Source organism: Populus nigra, chromosome 2, assembly GCF_951802175.1.
Source record: "Populus nigra chromosome 2, ddPopNigr1.1, whole genome shotgun sequence".
Lineage (NCBI taxonomy): Eukaryota > Viridiplantae > Streptophyta > Magnoliopsida > Malpighiales > Salicaceae > Populus > Populus nigra.
In genome coordinates this window covers 39,720,802-39,738,493 of record NC_084853.1, presented here as the reverse complement: position 1 = coordinate 39,738,493, position 17,692 = coordinate 39,720,802, and the positions used below count along the sequence as shown (strand labels likewise).

General features: G+C 32.7%; 2 protein-coding genes across 5 annotated transcripts; one reads left to right on the top strand and one right to left on the bottom strand.

The window, feature by feature from the left end:
- Nucleotides 1-3,361: 3,361 nt before the first annotated feature.
- LOC133682547 (LEC14B protein) lies at nt 3,362-10,731 on the top strand. 4 transcript variants are annotated; one of them, XM_062105925.1, is made up of 10 exons: nt 3,362-3,523; nt 3,938-4,346; nt 4,479-4,598; nt 5,977-6,054; nt 6,788-6,961; nt 7,762-7,839; nt 8,825-9,000; nt 9,267-9,425; nt 9,682-9,742; nt 10,140-10,731. In XM_062105925.1, exons 2-10 carry the CDS (start codon nt 3,954-3,956, stop codon nt 10,329-10,331), a joined length of 1,431 nt encoding a protein of 476 aa, XP_061961909.1. In that variant the 5' UTR covers nt 3,362-3,523; nt 3,938-3,953; the 3' UTR covers nt 10,332-10,731. The 4 variants fall into 4 exon arrangements, with proteins under 4 accessions (XP_061961909.1, XP_061961908.1, XP_061961912.1 ...); XM_062105924.1 differs by having other exon boundaries at nt 3,363-3,523; nt 3,935-4,346; XM_062105928.1 differs by lacking the exon at nt 3,362-3,523 and adding an exon at nt 3,556-3,670.
- A 2,711-nt stretch (nt 10,732-13,442) lies between these two features.
- On the bottom strand, nt 13,443-15,413 carry LOC133682824 (LRR receptor-like serine/threonine-protein kinase ER1). The gene has a single exon (XM_062106354.1). It carries the CDS (start codon nt 14,984-14,986, stop codon nt 13,781-13,783), a length of 1,206 nt encoding a protein of 401 aa, XP_061962338.1. The 5' UTR covers nt 14,987-15,413; the 3' UTR covers nt 13,443-13,780.
- Nucleotides 15,414-17,692: the final 2,279 nt, after the last annotated feature.

Sequence of the window (17,692 nt, the reverse complement as noted above, 5' to 3'; positions counted from 1 at the left end):
TTACTTAAAAATACATCAAAATATTTTTTTATTTTTTAAAGATTATTTTTAATATCAGCGCATCAAAATGATCTGAAAATAAAAAAAAAATTAATTTGAAGTAAAAAAAATAAAAAAATTTTAAATTTTGAAAAAAATATTTTTAAAACGCAAAAACAAACAGAATTTTACGAAACTCAGTTAAAAATTTCACAAAAACTACATTTCAAACTTTTTTTTTTATATAAAAACCACAATATAAAACACAATTTAATCTATTACCAAATACATAATTGCGTTTTTTACACCACAACACACAAAAACCAAGGCTAAACAAAAGCACCCTTACACTTTAAAAGCAGTACTGTTGAAGCTGCACCATTTTAGAATTTCTTGATTAAAGTAGAGCAGCTTCGATGTCAACATTTTTTTATAAAAGCACGAGCAATAATTTAATTAACAGTGTAGTAAATTTAAAAAATTGTTAGATAGAACTAATTTATCACATTATTTATCGACTGGATCAATTAATACAAGATACTTAAAAAGAAAAATCTTGTGAAATGTTTATATCAGACCATTATATTTTATTTATGAAAAATATTTACTAAATTAATTTATACATGGTAAGATAAACTAAGTCTATCTAATATATTTTTGATATTAAATGATATTTTAGAGTAATGCTATTTCACAGGAAATAAAGGAAAATATTACTTCTAATTACGCAATCAAGTGCAAGATGTTGGTGGGTTCTGTGGAAGACTTTTTTTTTAGAACAATAGCTTATAAATTTATATTTTTCTACTTATAAAAAAGAAATTTAAAGTCAAAATTTCTTAGAAAAAAAAAAGAAATAATACTAGTTAAGTATAAATTATTTTTTTTAACAGAAATAACATTATTAAATACTATGATATGATTCGGAAAATTAAATTCCGTATAATAAAAAGAATTTAAAAAAATAATTAAAACTAAAACGGCTCAGTCTTTTACTATAGACTGACAGTCCACGGTAAAAAGATTGAGTTGTTTTTTTTTCTTCTTGCTTTGTTTTTTTTTTAGCTGTATTTTTTTTTGTTTTCTTTTAAGCTGTTTTTTTTCATGCTTTTTTTTAATGAATATTTTTTTATTTAATTTTTTTAATGTTAATTTTTTTTCTATTTAGTTATCAAACTTTCATGACACGGATTCCAGGTTTGACGGGTTAACCTGGATTTTTTTCTAGTTTCTTTTAATTAATTTTTTCGTTTAATTTAGTTTGTTAATGTTAAATTTTTTTCTATTTAGTTATCAAAATTTCATGACACGGATCCTGAATTTAACGGGTTAACCCAGCTAATTCTAGGTTAACCCATCTAATTCTGGGTTAACCCATAATTTTTTTTTCTATCCAGTTATCAAACTTTCATGACACAAATCTCAGGTTTAACGGGTTAACCTGATTTGAAGGGTTAACCCGGTTAATTCAGATTTTTATTTTTTCTTCGTTAGTTTTTTTTCTCATGTAGGCTTTTTTTTCTTTTAAATTAATCTTTTTTTTGTTTAGTAGTTTTTTTTATTTTTAATTATTTTTTAAATTTAGTTTGTTAATATTAAATTATTTTATATTTAGTTATCAAACTTTCATAACACGGATCCTAAGTTTGACGGGTTAACCTAGTTAATTCGGATTTTTTTTGTTTTTCTTCATTAGTTTTTTTTCCTGTAGGTTTTTTTCCTTTATTTTTTTCTTTTTAATTAATATTTTTTGTTTAATTTAGTTCATTAATATTAATTTTTTTTTTCTATTGAGTCATTACACTCTCATGACATGAATCTCAGGTTTGACGGGTTAACCCAATTGATTCAGATTTTTTTTCTTTTTCTTCATTAGTTTTTTTCTTCAAATTTCATCTTTTAATATTATAATTAACCCACAATGAAAAGGCTGGGTAGTTTTTTTTTTTTTTTTTAATAAATATGTTTTTTTGTTTAATTTAGTTTGCTAATGTTAAATTTTTTTTCTATTTAGTTATCCAACTTTCATGACACGGATCTCGGGTTTGACAAGATAATCCAGCTAATTCCGGGTTAACCTGTAATTTTTTTTTCCTGTTCAGTTATCAAATTTTCATGACATGAATCTCATATTTGAGTGGTTAACCTGGTTTGAAATGTTAACCCAGTTAATTCAGATTTTTTTTCTATTTCTTCATTAATTTTTTTTCTTCATGTAGGCTTTTTTTTCTTTTAAATTAATCTTTTTTTTGTTTAGTATTTTTGTTTTTTTGTTGTTGTTTCCTTTTTTTTCTTTTTAATTAATTTTTTTAATTTAGTTTGTTAATATTAAGATTTTTTCTATTTAATTATCAGACTTACATAATACGGATTCCAAGTTTAATGGGTTAACCCAGTTAATTCATATTTTTTTTTATTTTTCTTCATTAGTTTTTTTCCTTCCTGTAGGTTTTTTTTCTTTAATTTATTTCATTAATGTTAATTGTTTTTATTTAGTTATCATACTCTCATGACACGAATCTCAAGTTTGACGGGTTAACCAAGTTGATCAGATTTTTTTTCTTTTTCTTCATTGGTTTTTTTCTTCCAATTTCATCTTTAAATGTTGTAATTAACTATAATTAAAAGGCATCAACCTTTTTTCTTCCAATTTCATGACACAAATCCCAGGTTTGACGGGTTAAACCAGTTAATTTATTTTTTTTCTTTTTCTTGAGTAGTTTTTTCTTTCAATTTCATATTTTATTATCGATTTGATTAAAAATTAAACATTATAATTTATTTTGTTTACTGTTCATTATATTATTGTGATCTCATAAGGGAATTTTACTGTGCCCTTCCTTATAGAACACTATTCATTTGAATAATGCTTTACTTTATTGTTTTTTTTTCTTTTCAATTATCTTTTTAAATTTTATTATGTAATATTAAATTTTTTTCTTTTTAATTATCATACTTTTATAACACGACCTTGCAGCAGACTCATATTTAAAGTTTCGTGTTTGACGTTGCAACAAAACTCACTTAAATTTAGGTCATGAAAGTTTAATAATATTATTAATATTATAATTATAACTTTTAAGTCAGGCATAGTAAACATACCCAATACTTTTAACTATAGTTTTATAAAAAAACCTAATACTTTTAAGTTTTAAATTTTTTTTGATAATTTTTATACCAAAAAAAAATAATATTGATTAACGGCGTAACTTGGGTTACATTTATAGTAAAAACTATAACTTCGCGAGTCCCAAGTCCTAACAAACTTAGTTCGAAGCTCTCCGGATTTCGGATTAAAACCAAACCAAACCAAACCATCTTACGTTCGATTAATAGAAAATGAAATATCGAAATCACCCTTTAGCTGAGCACGTGTAGTGTTTGCGCGTATGTGATTGTGCCACTGCTAAAAAAAAAAAACAAAAAAACAACGAAAATATCCGTACCTGTACATACTATCCATTCACGTCCGTTCATCCAAACATTATCAACTGCGACGGTGAAGCCCAGCAACCGAAGAAGAAGAAGAAGAAGAAGAAGAAAGGTCAGTAGCTTCACTTGACTGTTTCTTTTCATTATTTATTTCTCGAATTCTGTTCAGTTTGATTCTTGTTTTTAACTTTCTTGATCAAAGGATACTGTTGTGGTTCAGAAATCTTGATACCTGTCATCATATAATCTTTTAAGGCAGGCATGTGCAAACTCAATCTCTTTGAAATTTTGTGGATAGCTTATTAAGTAGCTCGACTTAGATTGTCGGGTTATTGGATTGTTATTCCATTCTACAGTTCTAAAAAAACAAAACAAAGAAACCCTTTGAATTAGGGAGCTAAAAAGGACTATCAGTCTATCACCATCTTCTTTTTGCAGGATATGAAGGCTCCCCAGTTTTGTAAATTCTCCTCAAGTATAAATATTGTGGTTGGTTTTAATGTAAAATGTATTTTTTTGCTAGAAGAACTTCGGTAGACGAAATGGGTTACGCTATGAGCAGACTGGAGACTGAATCTGAACTCTGTGATGATGGCAAGACCATTCCTGAGGCTGGTAGCAGCAAGAGAGCCAGCAATTGGTTGAATAACTTAGACCATGAAATTGCTCAGGTTACGAAGTTGAAATCTAGTCCGCATAAACAGCTGGCCGAACTTGTTCCCGGCATGCATAAGTCATCTGTTTCCACTCTTAAGATGTTGGTTGGTCGAGAAGCTAATTATTCAGCAAGGGGAAGATTCTCTGCAGCTGATCGTTGTCACATGCTTAGCAGATATTTGCCTGTCAATGGACCTTGGCTTGTTGACCAGATGAGTACCCGAGCCTATGTCTCGCAGTTTTCAGCTGATGGCTCTCTATTTGTTGCTGGGTTTCAGGTATTGTGTATATTGCTTTGTTTTGAAATTGGGTTTGGGGAATCGATAAATTAAAAGGGGAACAAACTGCAAAGGTTGGTTATCATACTTGCAATTAATTTAATGCTCGTTTTCTACAAATATTTGTTTCAGGGAAGCTATATTAGAATATACAATGTGGAGAAGGGGTGGAAAGTTCAGAAGAACATTCTTGCCAAAAGTTTGCGTTGGACTGTTACCGATACATCTCTTTCCCCAGATCAGCGCCATCTCGTGAGTTTGAATTTCTAGCTAATTAAATTTGCAAGTGAGAAATGTTTTTTTCATTTGTACACTTCTGAGAGTTAGATCCTAAGTGGGCATTGAAAGATGGAAAAAAAGTGTCATAAACTATTACAACTACAAAAATTGCATTTTCAAGCAATAAATCAACAAATGTCATCCCTATTAATATTCTGATATTGTTCGTAGCACTTTAAGTCATCATATAAAACAAACTTCTTTTAATTTATAAAGTAGCGGGCTTTGGTAGTGTGGCCGATGAAGTCAATGAGAACTTCAAATAGATTTTAGGCCTTCATATCTTAACAATGAAATGGATTGAATGAACAAAATGGACTAGATGAGCTTGGGATACCCGCAAAAACAACTCCCCTATGTGTTTGTGGGGGACCTGTGATGGTTAAGTTAGTAAGTGCAGGAAGAGAAGGATAAACAAGAAAATATAGAGAATAGTGTTTTTTTGGTCAGGAATATGTTCCTGTGATCTTTAGTGATGGAGATTATGTTCTGCCCCTTTTGGTGTGGGTCACTAAGTATTTATATATTGAGAGAACACATGCGTACTTGACTATGAAGTTGGTAGCTTACTTGACAGGATAGGGGTGGTAGCCTAGGTGATGATGGTATACAATTACAACACCGTCATTTGTCTGTTATCCTGATTAATAGAAATATCTTAGACCGAGCAGGAAACCAATGGAAATACTTGAGGCATGGTAAGTTTCTTTTACTTAGACATAGAGCAACGGAAACATGCATGGGTAAAAATTACTTCTAAAAAAGGGGAGGCTCTGGTTGTTGGAATGTGTGATCTTGTTTTGCGTGCCGTGGCCATATAACCAGTTTTGTTTGTAAAAGAAAACCAGTAGCCATAAGTACAGGTGGAACACCGTGGGTCTCACGTCATTTGGTCCTGGCCCAAACAATGTGAAAGGTGTCAGGCTGTTAGGGCTGCCCAGATGGCGTGATCGCAGCTTCTTCTTTTTTTGGTATTAGCAGAATGCAAGTAACATGCATTCATATAGATTTGCGTCATATTTAGTGTTGGAGAGAAATGCCATGATTTATCTGCTGTTACTTCCTGTTTTCACATCCAGAGCTTTCTCTTTACATCTTTGAAGTTTCTTGACTTAAGTGAATGCTCTGATAAATAGCTTGATAACATCCCTAATGATCGCTCTACATTTACTAACCACTAGAATCTTAAGGTTGTACAAGCATGCATACTTGAAGGTGCTTGTTATAGATCATCCTCTTTGGTTTCTTTTAGATTTGTACTTGGTCACTGAAAGTTACTTTTCCCTTTGTTGGGTAGGCTGAACATCTCTCCTCCCATATATACTAATCAGCATTTATTTTGCTGTTGCAGGTTTATGCAAGCATGTCACCTATTGTCCATATTGTTGATGCTGGGTCTGCCGAAACAGAGTCGCTTGCAAACGTTACGGTATGCAGTATTTTTATCTTATTATTGAAACATGTAACATTTAGATAAAGAAAATGGCAGAATAGTAATGAGTATTTGATGCCAGCTAGCACAACCCAATTGCCTGTTGTATTTTCAATGCAAGTCACAATCTGATTGTTACTGTACTGATATAACTAGAAATTCGTTAAGTTGGTTGCTGATTTACCATTAAAAGTGACAATACACACAGACTGAGCCTATAATGGATTTCATAGACATGGAGTACTTCTAGCTATAAATAAACAAATAAAATGTCCCATATTTGATACATGCTGATGCATGCATGTTTAGGTATTGGAATCTACAAAGTTAGGAAAATCAATAACAACCTGCTTGATTGGCTTCCATCTAAGAGGAGTTTGCTATTTGGAAAAAAACTGTGGGACATAGAATAATTTATTTTTTCGCTATACTGTGATATTGGCACACAGTTGTATGCTGAAAACTTTTTAATTTGTCACTGTACATGTACTTCTCAGTACCAAAATCTTGGTTACAGTTCCTGCTTGCTTTATTGAGATTCTCTATTCTCAAGAGGATGCAATGGCAATATAGATTTGTTTGTGCCATGGAATGCAGCTCATAAGTTGTAACCAAAAATGGTTATTGACCTCTCTAGTCATCATGTGGAGATGGATATCCTGGTTTTCATTAGTCTTATTTGTTTTCATGTAAAAAAAAATATTCACTTTTGAGTCCATATGTTTTGTAGGAGTTTCATGACGGATTGGACTTTTCTTCTGGTGATGGGGGCTATTCTTTTGGAATCTTCTCTGTGAAATTTTCCAATGATGGGCGAGAACTTGTTGCAGGAAGTAATGATGACTCCATATATGTCTACGACCTTGAACAAAATAAGCTCTCCCTCAGAATTTTGGCACACACGGTAGGTAAAATATTGTGATAACTTCAGTATAACCACAATTGGCTAATGGCTGCATTTTTCTTTTCTTGGTGCATAATGGTTTTTAAGATTGAGCATACATTAATTCCTGCAAATTGTGTGGATGTCCATCTTACTATCCATAAGCTGCTCGGAGTGTTAATACATGGTAAATGGTGGGAGTATTAGCATACAGGGTATTCATGTATAATCTCAACCAGCCAATTAGATCATCAGCCCTTGGTCTTTTAGGGTAGGCATTGAAGTCTTCTATTATAGAAATGGCCTGTAACAACCACATGGTTGTCACAAAGTTGAGTTTATGTACTCACAAGTTGAAGATATTGAGATGAATGCGTTGATTACAGAAATGCAATGGCATTGTCATCATCATATATATTCTCACAAGTTGAAGGCATTGAGATGAATTCATTGATGAAAAAGAAATACAATACCATTTTTGTCATCTTTTATCAACTAGTTTCCATGTCTGAAATTCACGTGTCACTTATTAATAATCTTGTTCTTGCCCTTGCCCTTGTACTTGATAATTATGATTTTTATCACACGTAAAAATACAATGCATAGACCAAGCTTGTTGTTAGCATACGTGAACAAAATTTGTCTGGAGAAATCAGACAATAAAAGATATCATGGCAGAAAATTGGGGAGTATGCAACCACCCTCCCTTTTTTTCTATTTGTGATGGTGGAAGTTGATAATGTGTTGACCTCTCTTCAAGTGGGATTGTAATATAGACTTGTAGACTTTTCAGAGTTTCTGTGTTTTGTTTTATGTTGCAGTCTGATGTTAACACTGTATGTTTTGCTGATGAAAGTGGCCACCTTATCTTTTCTGGGAGTGATGATAATCTTTGCAAGGTAAGTTATATTAATTTCTTGTATTGAATATTGAAAGCTCTAGGAAAGTTATATTCTGTGTCCTGTATTATTAGGTATTCATTTGAATCTAACTAGCACCTTCAAAGACATTATATTTCATCTCATCTTGCTACTTCAAAGAAAATATTATATTTTGTGAAATTCTATTTCCTATGATGGATTTTCTGATTGCTGAAATTTTTATTCAGTTGACGCAGTGTTTTGGATAATGAGGCTTTATTGAGTTGAAATAAATTGCTGTTAAGATTTCTGTCTTGGAAATCATAATTCTTGGTATCATTACCGTTTATTCAGTGTTCCTCGTGTCTTAATCTTGTGTCTTTAAGATACCAATACCAAGATTACATGACATTGGCCTCAGTACTGTAGCTGCTTGGCATGAAAAAGATTTTTTCATGGCTTTCCAATACCTTTGCGGTTAGGAGCACTCTGGCCAATGGTTTAATAGTTTAGTTTTCCTGAAGAAAAGCTATTAGTACCAAATCTCATGATAACAGATTGCCAGTGCTGATTAAAGAAGCTGAATTCATCAACGATTTGGAAAAGAATGCTTGTACTTGGTGTTCATGTTATGATATAAATAGTTTCTTTGCTGTTAAAGCTTTGGTGGGATCTGTAGCTGTAGAGTTGTAATAGCAGTCACTTACTCTAAAGGGGTAATAGTAGTCACTTACTGTGGACATAAATGGGTATTCTACCCTGCACTCCTAAAATTATGTTGCTTACAAGCCTTGACACAGTTCTTTTTGGCATTTTATAAAGTAGTTTTATGTCATTAACATGTCAAATTATTGATCAATGTGGGATTTCAGTTTTCTCATAAAATTCCGTCTGTATAATGCATGCCAATATAAAAAGACAAAAAAAAACCTTAAATACCATGCTGAAAAGAAATGATTGGCATGTTTACCTTGTAATGTGTGTTACTAGGCAAAGGATACCAAATGTCATTAATTTAGTGTAGGTGTGGGATAGACGCTGCTTTATTGCAAAAGGGAAGCCAGCTGGAGTCCTAACAGGACACTTAGAAGGCATAACATTTATTGACAGCCATGGAGATGGTCGGTATTTTATTTCAAATGGTAAAGATCAGACTATCAAACTTTGGGATATTCGGAAAATGGCCCCTAATGCTACTAGGTATACTTCACCTGCTGTTCTGCCCTTGAATTCTGTCTTTTATTTATAAAAATATGACCTGGCATTGTAATGTACATTGACGTTTATCATCTTTGATATTTGCACCAAACCATAACTTTTAACCGTTCAGGCTAACTTTTGAGTATGATCATGGGCTAGCTGTGTTGTTATATCGAGTCAAATGAAAAAAAAAATGGGGGGTTCTGCTGTTGTTCACTTTGACAATTATTAGACCACTCTAATAATACCATTCTTTTCTACTGTAGCTATTCAGGGCTGAGGAATTATGAATGGGACTACAGGTGGATGGACTACCCATATGAGGCAAGAGATTTGAAACACCCCTGCGATCAATCAATAGCCACATATAAAGGTCATTCGGTTCTGCGCACTCTTATCCGCTGCTACTTCTCTCCTGTATATAGGTGAGTTTTAACATATAATCTCTGTACTTTTGTCATAATGAAAGTTCTGAAGCTCTTTTCTGATGCTAGTCCAAGAGTTCATTGAGAGCTACTTCATTTGATATGCTGCCACCTGCATTTATAGTCATTCATCAGGCTTAACCCATGTTTGTGTCTTGTTTTCACCTGGCATGATGTTATTTTACTGATTTGAATGTGCTAGAAGCCCTAATACTTAGAATTGACATGCTTTCATTTTTTGAATCACCTTTTGCAGTACTGGCCAGAAGTACATTTACACTGGATCTCATGATTCTTGTGTTTATATTTATGACTTGGTAAGTAAGCAAATCTTCTGCTGCTTTTATTCTCTATATGCATGGTTTACACTTTGCAAGTAATTGCAAAATGTAGATGCTGCATTATGATATTGGTGGGTGAAGCATAGAATGAGGTGCTCCTGAAATATCTATGCCTCGAATGGGAGGACACTTTTATTTTTTGGAAATGTGAATTTATTTTGCACGAGTTTTTGTTGCTTGAAAATACTATCTATGGATATGATTTATTCAGCCAACGGATGTCGAGCCGCAGTAATATTTAGCTACCTGTTTAACTGGGGTTATGCTGGCTGGACCAATGCTGACCTCACGCTATCGAGACTCCTGAGTGCTTTTTCTTTATCGTTTATGAGTCCACTCTTCCATTGATTATTAACTTGGAAATTTCTTGCAGGTGACTGGAGAACTAGTTTCATTACTACAACATCATAAATCACCTGTAAGAGATTGTAGTTGGCACCCATATTATCCCATGCTTGTCAGCTCTTCTTGGGACGGAGATGTTGTAAAATGGGAGTTTCCTGGCAATGGAGAAGCTCCAGTCCCTTCAACCAAGAAGAGAATTCGAAGGAGACAATTTGATTGAAAGCACACAATAACTGCAGTTAATTCCACCAATCCAATTATATATATATATATTTAGAGAGAGAGAGAGAGAGTAATGCTATCTTAGCAAAAACTTTTTCCCAAATTCACTTCCCAAAAAATTTCAACCATCGGATTTATGTGATTAACTAGTGTGATCGACTTGCATGAACCCTCACTGGATGCTTGAAATCTTTCGGGAAGTGAAATTTGGAAAGAATATTTGATAAGATTGGCATTGTGTATGAGTGGATAGCGGATTTCTTCTTTTTCATGTTCAAATTGATGTAAATTAGCATGTATTATGATTTCTTGATCATATTACATCCACAATATTAGATTGTACATAAATAACCCCCAGTGCGGGGGTTTAGATTTTTGACCCTCAAGCATTTTATGAAGTTGAATGCACAGTGCTGTTTGATTGCTTGGTGGGTGTATGCCATGCATTCAATGGCAACTGGTGGATAGATCGTGTTCGTAGCAAAATTCTTTTGAAATCATTCAGTCCATGTATTGCGATTGAAGGCTTATGACAGAAAATACCAGCTGTAAAAGAAAAAAAGGTGAGAAATTGGAAATTCCTTTCTACTTCTATAGAAAAAACATAGAGAGGCAAAGGCTGAATTTCTGAAATTACATCCATGCAATGTCAGATTCAATGGAATAAGTGACTGCTTCTCTTGACGGAATTGAACAGATGAGGAGACAGCAAGGAAGGGCCCATGAAAACATGGAAATGGCATCTCCATGGATTAATTGCTTGATCAATGAAGAAGGGATGAATGCTTATGAAACAATCTTCGGAAAGACAAGAGAGGGGTCCACTTCATGAAGTAATCTCGGGAAAGATGAAGAAAGAGGAGGGGGGACACTAGATACGTGGGCCCCTACTTTAGAAGAATCAAAACCTAACTAAAGCCCATAATTACCGCACTTTAAAGTGAGCTTTCACTCTTGTTTAGCAATAATAATGACCAGTCCAGTGCTCCCGATTAATAATTTTAAATGCCCACTCATTTATATATAATTATTTTTAGTGTTGTTGCAGTTGTTATAATTATGTTTATTTGTATTGTGATTAAACATGGATAGTAATATTAAAAATACTTAAAACCCAAATTTTATATAGTTTTTATAGCATTTATTTGTTTCTCAACTTGGTATCTCCGTTTGTTACTTGAAACTGAATTTTAAAAATTATTATCCTAAAACTTAAATAAAAAAAGTAAAATAAATTTTTAAAAATTTATAATATATTTATTTCCGCATAATATAAAAAGACACAAGAAAACTTGAGCTAACCTGTTAATTCGCATACTGGATCATGAAACTATGATAACCCCATGAAAAAAAATCAAAAAAATTAAAAAACTTAGCTTCAAATAAACCTAATGAATGATAAAATTAAAAAAATAACCAGAAAAAATAACAGGAGTCAACCTGTTAACCTGTCAAAACCTTATCATGTGTCATGAGATTAGGATAACCTAATAAAAAATAAATTTAAATAAATTATAAAACTCAATTCTAAGTAAACCAAGTAATATAAATTATAAATTATTGGATACTCCCATCATCTTACCTAATAGTACTAAATAAATATAGAAATAGAAATAGATATCCAATCTAACCTCTTCACCTTTAATTGGTTTTGAATGATGAAATGTTGTTTAGGGATAATTTTCTTTCTTTCTTGTGATTGTCTTATTTTTTAAAATAATCTTTTTATTTTAAAAAAGTTATTTTTTAGAAGAACATATCAAAAGGATTTAAAAATTAAAAAATAATAATTCGAAATAAATAATATATCTATATATATAATTTTTTTTTAAAAAAAAAAACAATCTTGAAACACTACTAGATCTAAAGAAATCCTGTAACCAAGAAGAGTGACCTAACACATGAACAGAGGAAAAAAGAAAGAGAAACAGGTAAAACAAGAAGAATTAAAAGGGAAATTAGGGGTTTGACCCACAGCGTCAAGGTGGTGGTTAGCAAAAGAAATGATTTTTGACCGGCGGCAACGTGGGACTCCCCAACTAAACCCAGACAGACAACACAAGTTAGTTAGTTACAAGTAAAAAGAGAGGCCCACTTTGTCTTTGTTCCCTCTCCAATCATGTGCCGTTTTAGCTTTAAGATTATATCATCCACTCTCACCTAATCTCTCTTCCCTCGTGCCCTCTGACTATAAAATGATGCAATTAGACTTCATTTTATCCACTTTCTTTTCTTTCGAATATTCATTAAACAACAAAGGGCTATCAGTTCTTTTATTGGACTCCAACAGCTGTTTTTTTGACTTGTTTATGCATCAATTATTACTTTTTTTAATGAAATATGCATTAACACAGTTTTTTATTTTTTAATTTATTTGTTAGTTCAGTGGATTTTAATAATAATAATAAAAGAGATTATGAAATTTAAACTCAATAATGTAATGGATATGGGCATTTCTCAAGCATTTAGCAACCCTTGAAGTTATAAATCCACAATAGGCATGAAAGAGAGAGGACATCCCACTCCAAAGTGATTTTATCTCTTTATTATTTAAAAGTTTTTTATTTAAAAATATATTAAATAATATATTTTTTATTTTTTAAAATTTATTTATGCATATCAAAACAATTTAAACACTATAAAATTTAAAATTTAAAATAAAAAAAAATCAAAAATACTTTTTAAATGTAAAAACAAACTATTAGTTAGGTTGAATACAAAATTAATTTACATTCAAATCTCACGTGGTTTTGCATTTATAAAAACACTTGAAATGAAGAAGAACTTGCAATGAAATAATTAATAATTAATTAAGTTACGTGGAAACTGTTTTAAATACGCTACATGAATAATAAATAATAAAAATAATAATGGCCAACATTTTATGTATCCAGAAATAATAAAAAGCATGGCCAATTCCTCTGGGAATGGCGACCCATAAATTTTAATAAATATTAAATTGATTGATAATAAATGTGGTTGTATATAAAATATAAGATTTGTTAATTACTCTCAAGAAAATAAGCAAGATCAAACATCATCGAGTCTTATGGCAATCAAACCACGGCATAGCATCATCAATTACTAAAATAAAATAAAATAAAAATAATGGCAAGAAAACGTAAAATATTTTATCTTCATTAAGATAATAATATAACAATCCATAGGATAAACCAACACAATGTTGCTCACAAAAAACTATACTATAAAAATAAAATAATGACAGCATAATAATAAGCCATGACCATTAAAATAACTACAATTTCACCAGGTATCCACAGTCTTCTTATTTATCATCCATCATTTACCTCTCAAATTCAATCCCAAAACAAAATAAATTAACGAATCAAAAACCCCCCCTCAAAAATAAAAAATAAAATAAAAATATAAACCTATCTGTATGAAGAAGAACCTCCTTCCCATTGTGCCCCTCTCCAGTTCAAAGATTTACCCCCTCCATTCGTTGCACTGTGCGGTAGGCCTTGTCCTCTGCTTTCCGGCCTTCAAGGGGCACGGCGTCTGTATGGGCGGCACCATACAATTATACTGCAAGCACAGCGAACTGCTCAACGGAATCTCAACCGTTGGATTAATCTGCATCCCTGTTAAATAATTATGCTGCAAATAAAGTACTTGTATGCTCGCATCCATTAACCGGTCCACAAAACTACCCGGAACCTGTCCTATGAACCGGTTATTATTCAGATACAAAGTCTGTACGGTTGAGAACATGGGCGATACTCCACCCGACAATCTGTTGTAGCTAAGATCAACGGTCGGTATTGTCACCTCACCTCCCGGTTGAACCGGACCGGAAAACGAATTTCTCTGCAGTTGAAGGTTGGTTATGGGGAAGGTGAAGATTCGACTCGGAATACAGCCCGAGAACTGGTTCATACTCAGGTCCAGATAGTTTAACCGGTCGAGCCGGATCAATAACAAGTCGACCGGACCGGAGAGGCGGTTCCAGGAAAGAGAGAGGTATTGCAGCGAGGGAGGGAGGGAGGTTGGCGAGATGGAACCAGAGAGTTCGTTGTGTTTCAACTCGAGCCGGGTTAGAGTTTCTGAGAGAAATGGTGGGACCGAACCGGAGATGCGGTTGTGGCTGAGAATGACATTGGAGAGCCCTGGTATGGTACCTATAGAGCGAGGGATATCTCCGGTGAGCTGATTGTAGCTGAGATCAAGGGTTTTGAGGTTTCGTAACTGGCCTAGAGTTGCCGGTATCCCGCCAGAGAGGAAGTTCCGGCTGATAGCGAGAAAGCGAAGGTCTTTTAATTGGGAGATTGATTGCGGGAGAGAACCCATGATTCGACCTGGAACAACAGAGAGTTCAGTCAGAGAAGAGAGCTTGCCAATGGCAGGGTCGAGTCGGCCTATTAGACCAGGAGACCCTGCACGAGGATCGCCCAAGTTGAGAGCGATCACCCGGTCTGATTCACAATACACTCCAGCGAAGTTGCAAGGATCAGAAGTGAAGTCCCATGAAGCAAAGAAGTTGGAACCAGGCATGTCGTCTAAGGATTTTCTAACGGACTGTAGAGCTAAGAAATCAAGTGGGTCTAAAATACAATGCACAAAAAACAATTTACATTGAAGAAGATAGACAACGAACAAAACGGAAAAGCATGATCTTAATGGGTGCATTGTCATTTGATCTCGGCGTGAAGAAGGAGAGATGCTGAGAGCAGTAGACGAAGGGGTATTATTATATAGAGAAGAGAGTGGAGGTGAGGTTTAGGGGTGATGATGAAAAAGCTTTCCGACTACCGATTTCTCGTGGGAAATGGCGTGAAAGCTTTAATGGCAAAACTATCAGCATAAAAAAAAGATCACAAGATTTAGAAAGAGAGAGAGGGGCATAAAGAATAAAAGAATCAAGAATGGCTGGCTTTGAAGAGAAGCAACAAGATTGATGAATCTTCTTCTCGTAGTTGTTCTTCTCTCTCAATGAGTACGCTTTTTCGTTCCTTTGGCTTCTCAGAGAAGATGAAAAATGTAATGACCTGCTGCTGCTAGTCTCTACTTGTTTTGTGCTCCGCTGCTGCTGCTGCTACGGCAACAACAAATGTTTTTTTTATTATTATTATCATTAATTGTCTCTTATTTTAGTTAATGTTGTTGTTTTTTTGTTTTTTTATGGGGTTTAGGCTCGGGTTTAAACGGTTGTCCGAGCCTACATGGGGAGACAAAGTCACCAGGTTTGGAAAAGGGTGGTTCGGACGGATATCACGTGACAGAGAGGTTGATCCATCCAGGAAAAGAAACGAAAAGAAGCGAGCAAGTGAATGCCTTTTACGTTAGAGTGCACAAGGGTGGCATGCAATAAATATCACCGATATGGACCAGTCGACACGTCATCTGGGACTTGCGGAAGTAAATAAAACGAAGGTGCCCCTCTAAAGAACCAGGAACAAGCGTGGCCTGCGTGAGGAGGTGGCTGCCAGCTGTAAGATGTCCATCATCTGCTTGTCCTTTTGTATACCATCGACTCCATTCTATTCTCAAGTAATTAATAAAAACCTAAAGCTGTGGGAAAATACGATTCCACTTCACTAAGAACTAAACTGTTTATCACAGGTAATTGGATGTTTTCTCAAGATTTATTAATTATTTTAGAATTTATAATAAACCACTTGGTTTTTTAAAAAAATTCATATTATAATTATTTAATTACTCTTGAAAAATAATTGGCGCATGTGTGAAATATGTCAATGAATAAGTCATCCTATCATGTTTAAACAGTAAATGCAGTGTTTTAAAACAAAAAACATTCATTGGTGTTTTTCAATTTGTTACGGTGAGATCTACCTTCTTGAGCAACACATGAGATAATTCTTTATGATTTGATATTGATTTATTTTTTTTTCTCTTTCCTCTATTTTTTTGCCTGACCTTCTAGAATTTTAAAATAATCATTCAATTTGTTTTTCATTATGATTTAACCCTTATTTTTTCGATTGATATTTTTTATTTTAATTGTTTTATAGATTTAGAATTTGTTTTCAATTTCATTCTTCTTTGATTTTTTAATTTGTCAAATTTGGTTCTTATTCTTTTAATTGCTTTCAATTGAAAAAAATTTATTTTAACTTTTTTATATAATTAGGACTTATTTTCAATTTTATTCTCTCTTATTTTTTAAATATGTAAAATTTGATTCTCCTTATTTTGATTGTGGTTTATCTTATTTTAGATCATTTTTAAATTTATTTTTTTTTACAATTTCATCCTCCATTTTTTATTGCTTTTTTTTTTACTTTGACAAGTATTTTCAATTGATATTTTTATTTATTTTATCATTTAACATTAAATTGAACTTCTTTATTGAGTTGAGTCTACAATTAAGCGGGTTGCGGAGTTTGGAGACTAACCCATGTTTAGGAGATTCATCTAGGTTCATTTGTTTTTTTTCTTTCTCTTGTCAAGTCCATGCTTTGGTTTTTAATTAAATTAAATCAAATTGTTAAATATATGCATGTTATGCTCACTTCATAATATTTTAGTTTGATTGGATATAGCTTTTTTTGTTTTTTTTTAATTGAATGTTTTATTTATTTATTTTTAGGCTTTAATATTTGGTTGGTTAAAATTAGGCTCTTTATTTTGTTTTGGTTTGGGTTCCATAAGTTTATTACGGTCTCATGTCCTAGAATATGAATTTTACGAGTTAACCATAATTGACCTGAGTTGAGCCAACGTGTCATTATCTCCATATTTTTTAAAACAATATGTTGCAATCTAAATATTTTAAAAGTATTTCATAAAGTATGCATCAAAATTTTCACTTCCTAACGCATTTATAATTGTTTTAAAGTTAGAAAAAAAATCATTTGATATACGGTGTAGTGCGTGCTAACTTCGAAGGTTGTTCACTTGAATGTGCAGGTAGGTGGGTTATCTTTCTTAAATTTTTTAGTTTAAATTAGATTTGTTACCCGTACTCTAACGTAGACCAGATAATTTTTTTTATGTAAAAGAAGAATAAAGCCTTCATAATTGTTTTAAAGCTAGAAAAAAAATCATTTGACCTACGGTGTAGTGCATGCTAACTCCGAAGGTTGTTCACTTGAATATGCAGGTAGGCAGGTTATCTTTCTTAATTTTTTTAGTTTGAATTAGATTTGTTACCCGCACTCTGACGTAGCTGGATAATGTTTTTTTCAATTTAAAAAAAAGAATAATGCCTTTATAATTGTTTTAAAGCTAGAAAAAAAATCATTTGATGTATGATGTAGTGCGTGCTAATTTCAAAGGTTGTTCACTTGAATATGCAGGTAGGTGAGTTATCTTTTTTAATTTTTTTAGTTTGAATTAGATTTGTTACTTGCGCTCTGACGTGGGCTGGATAATGTTTTT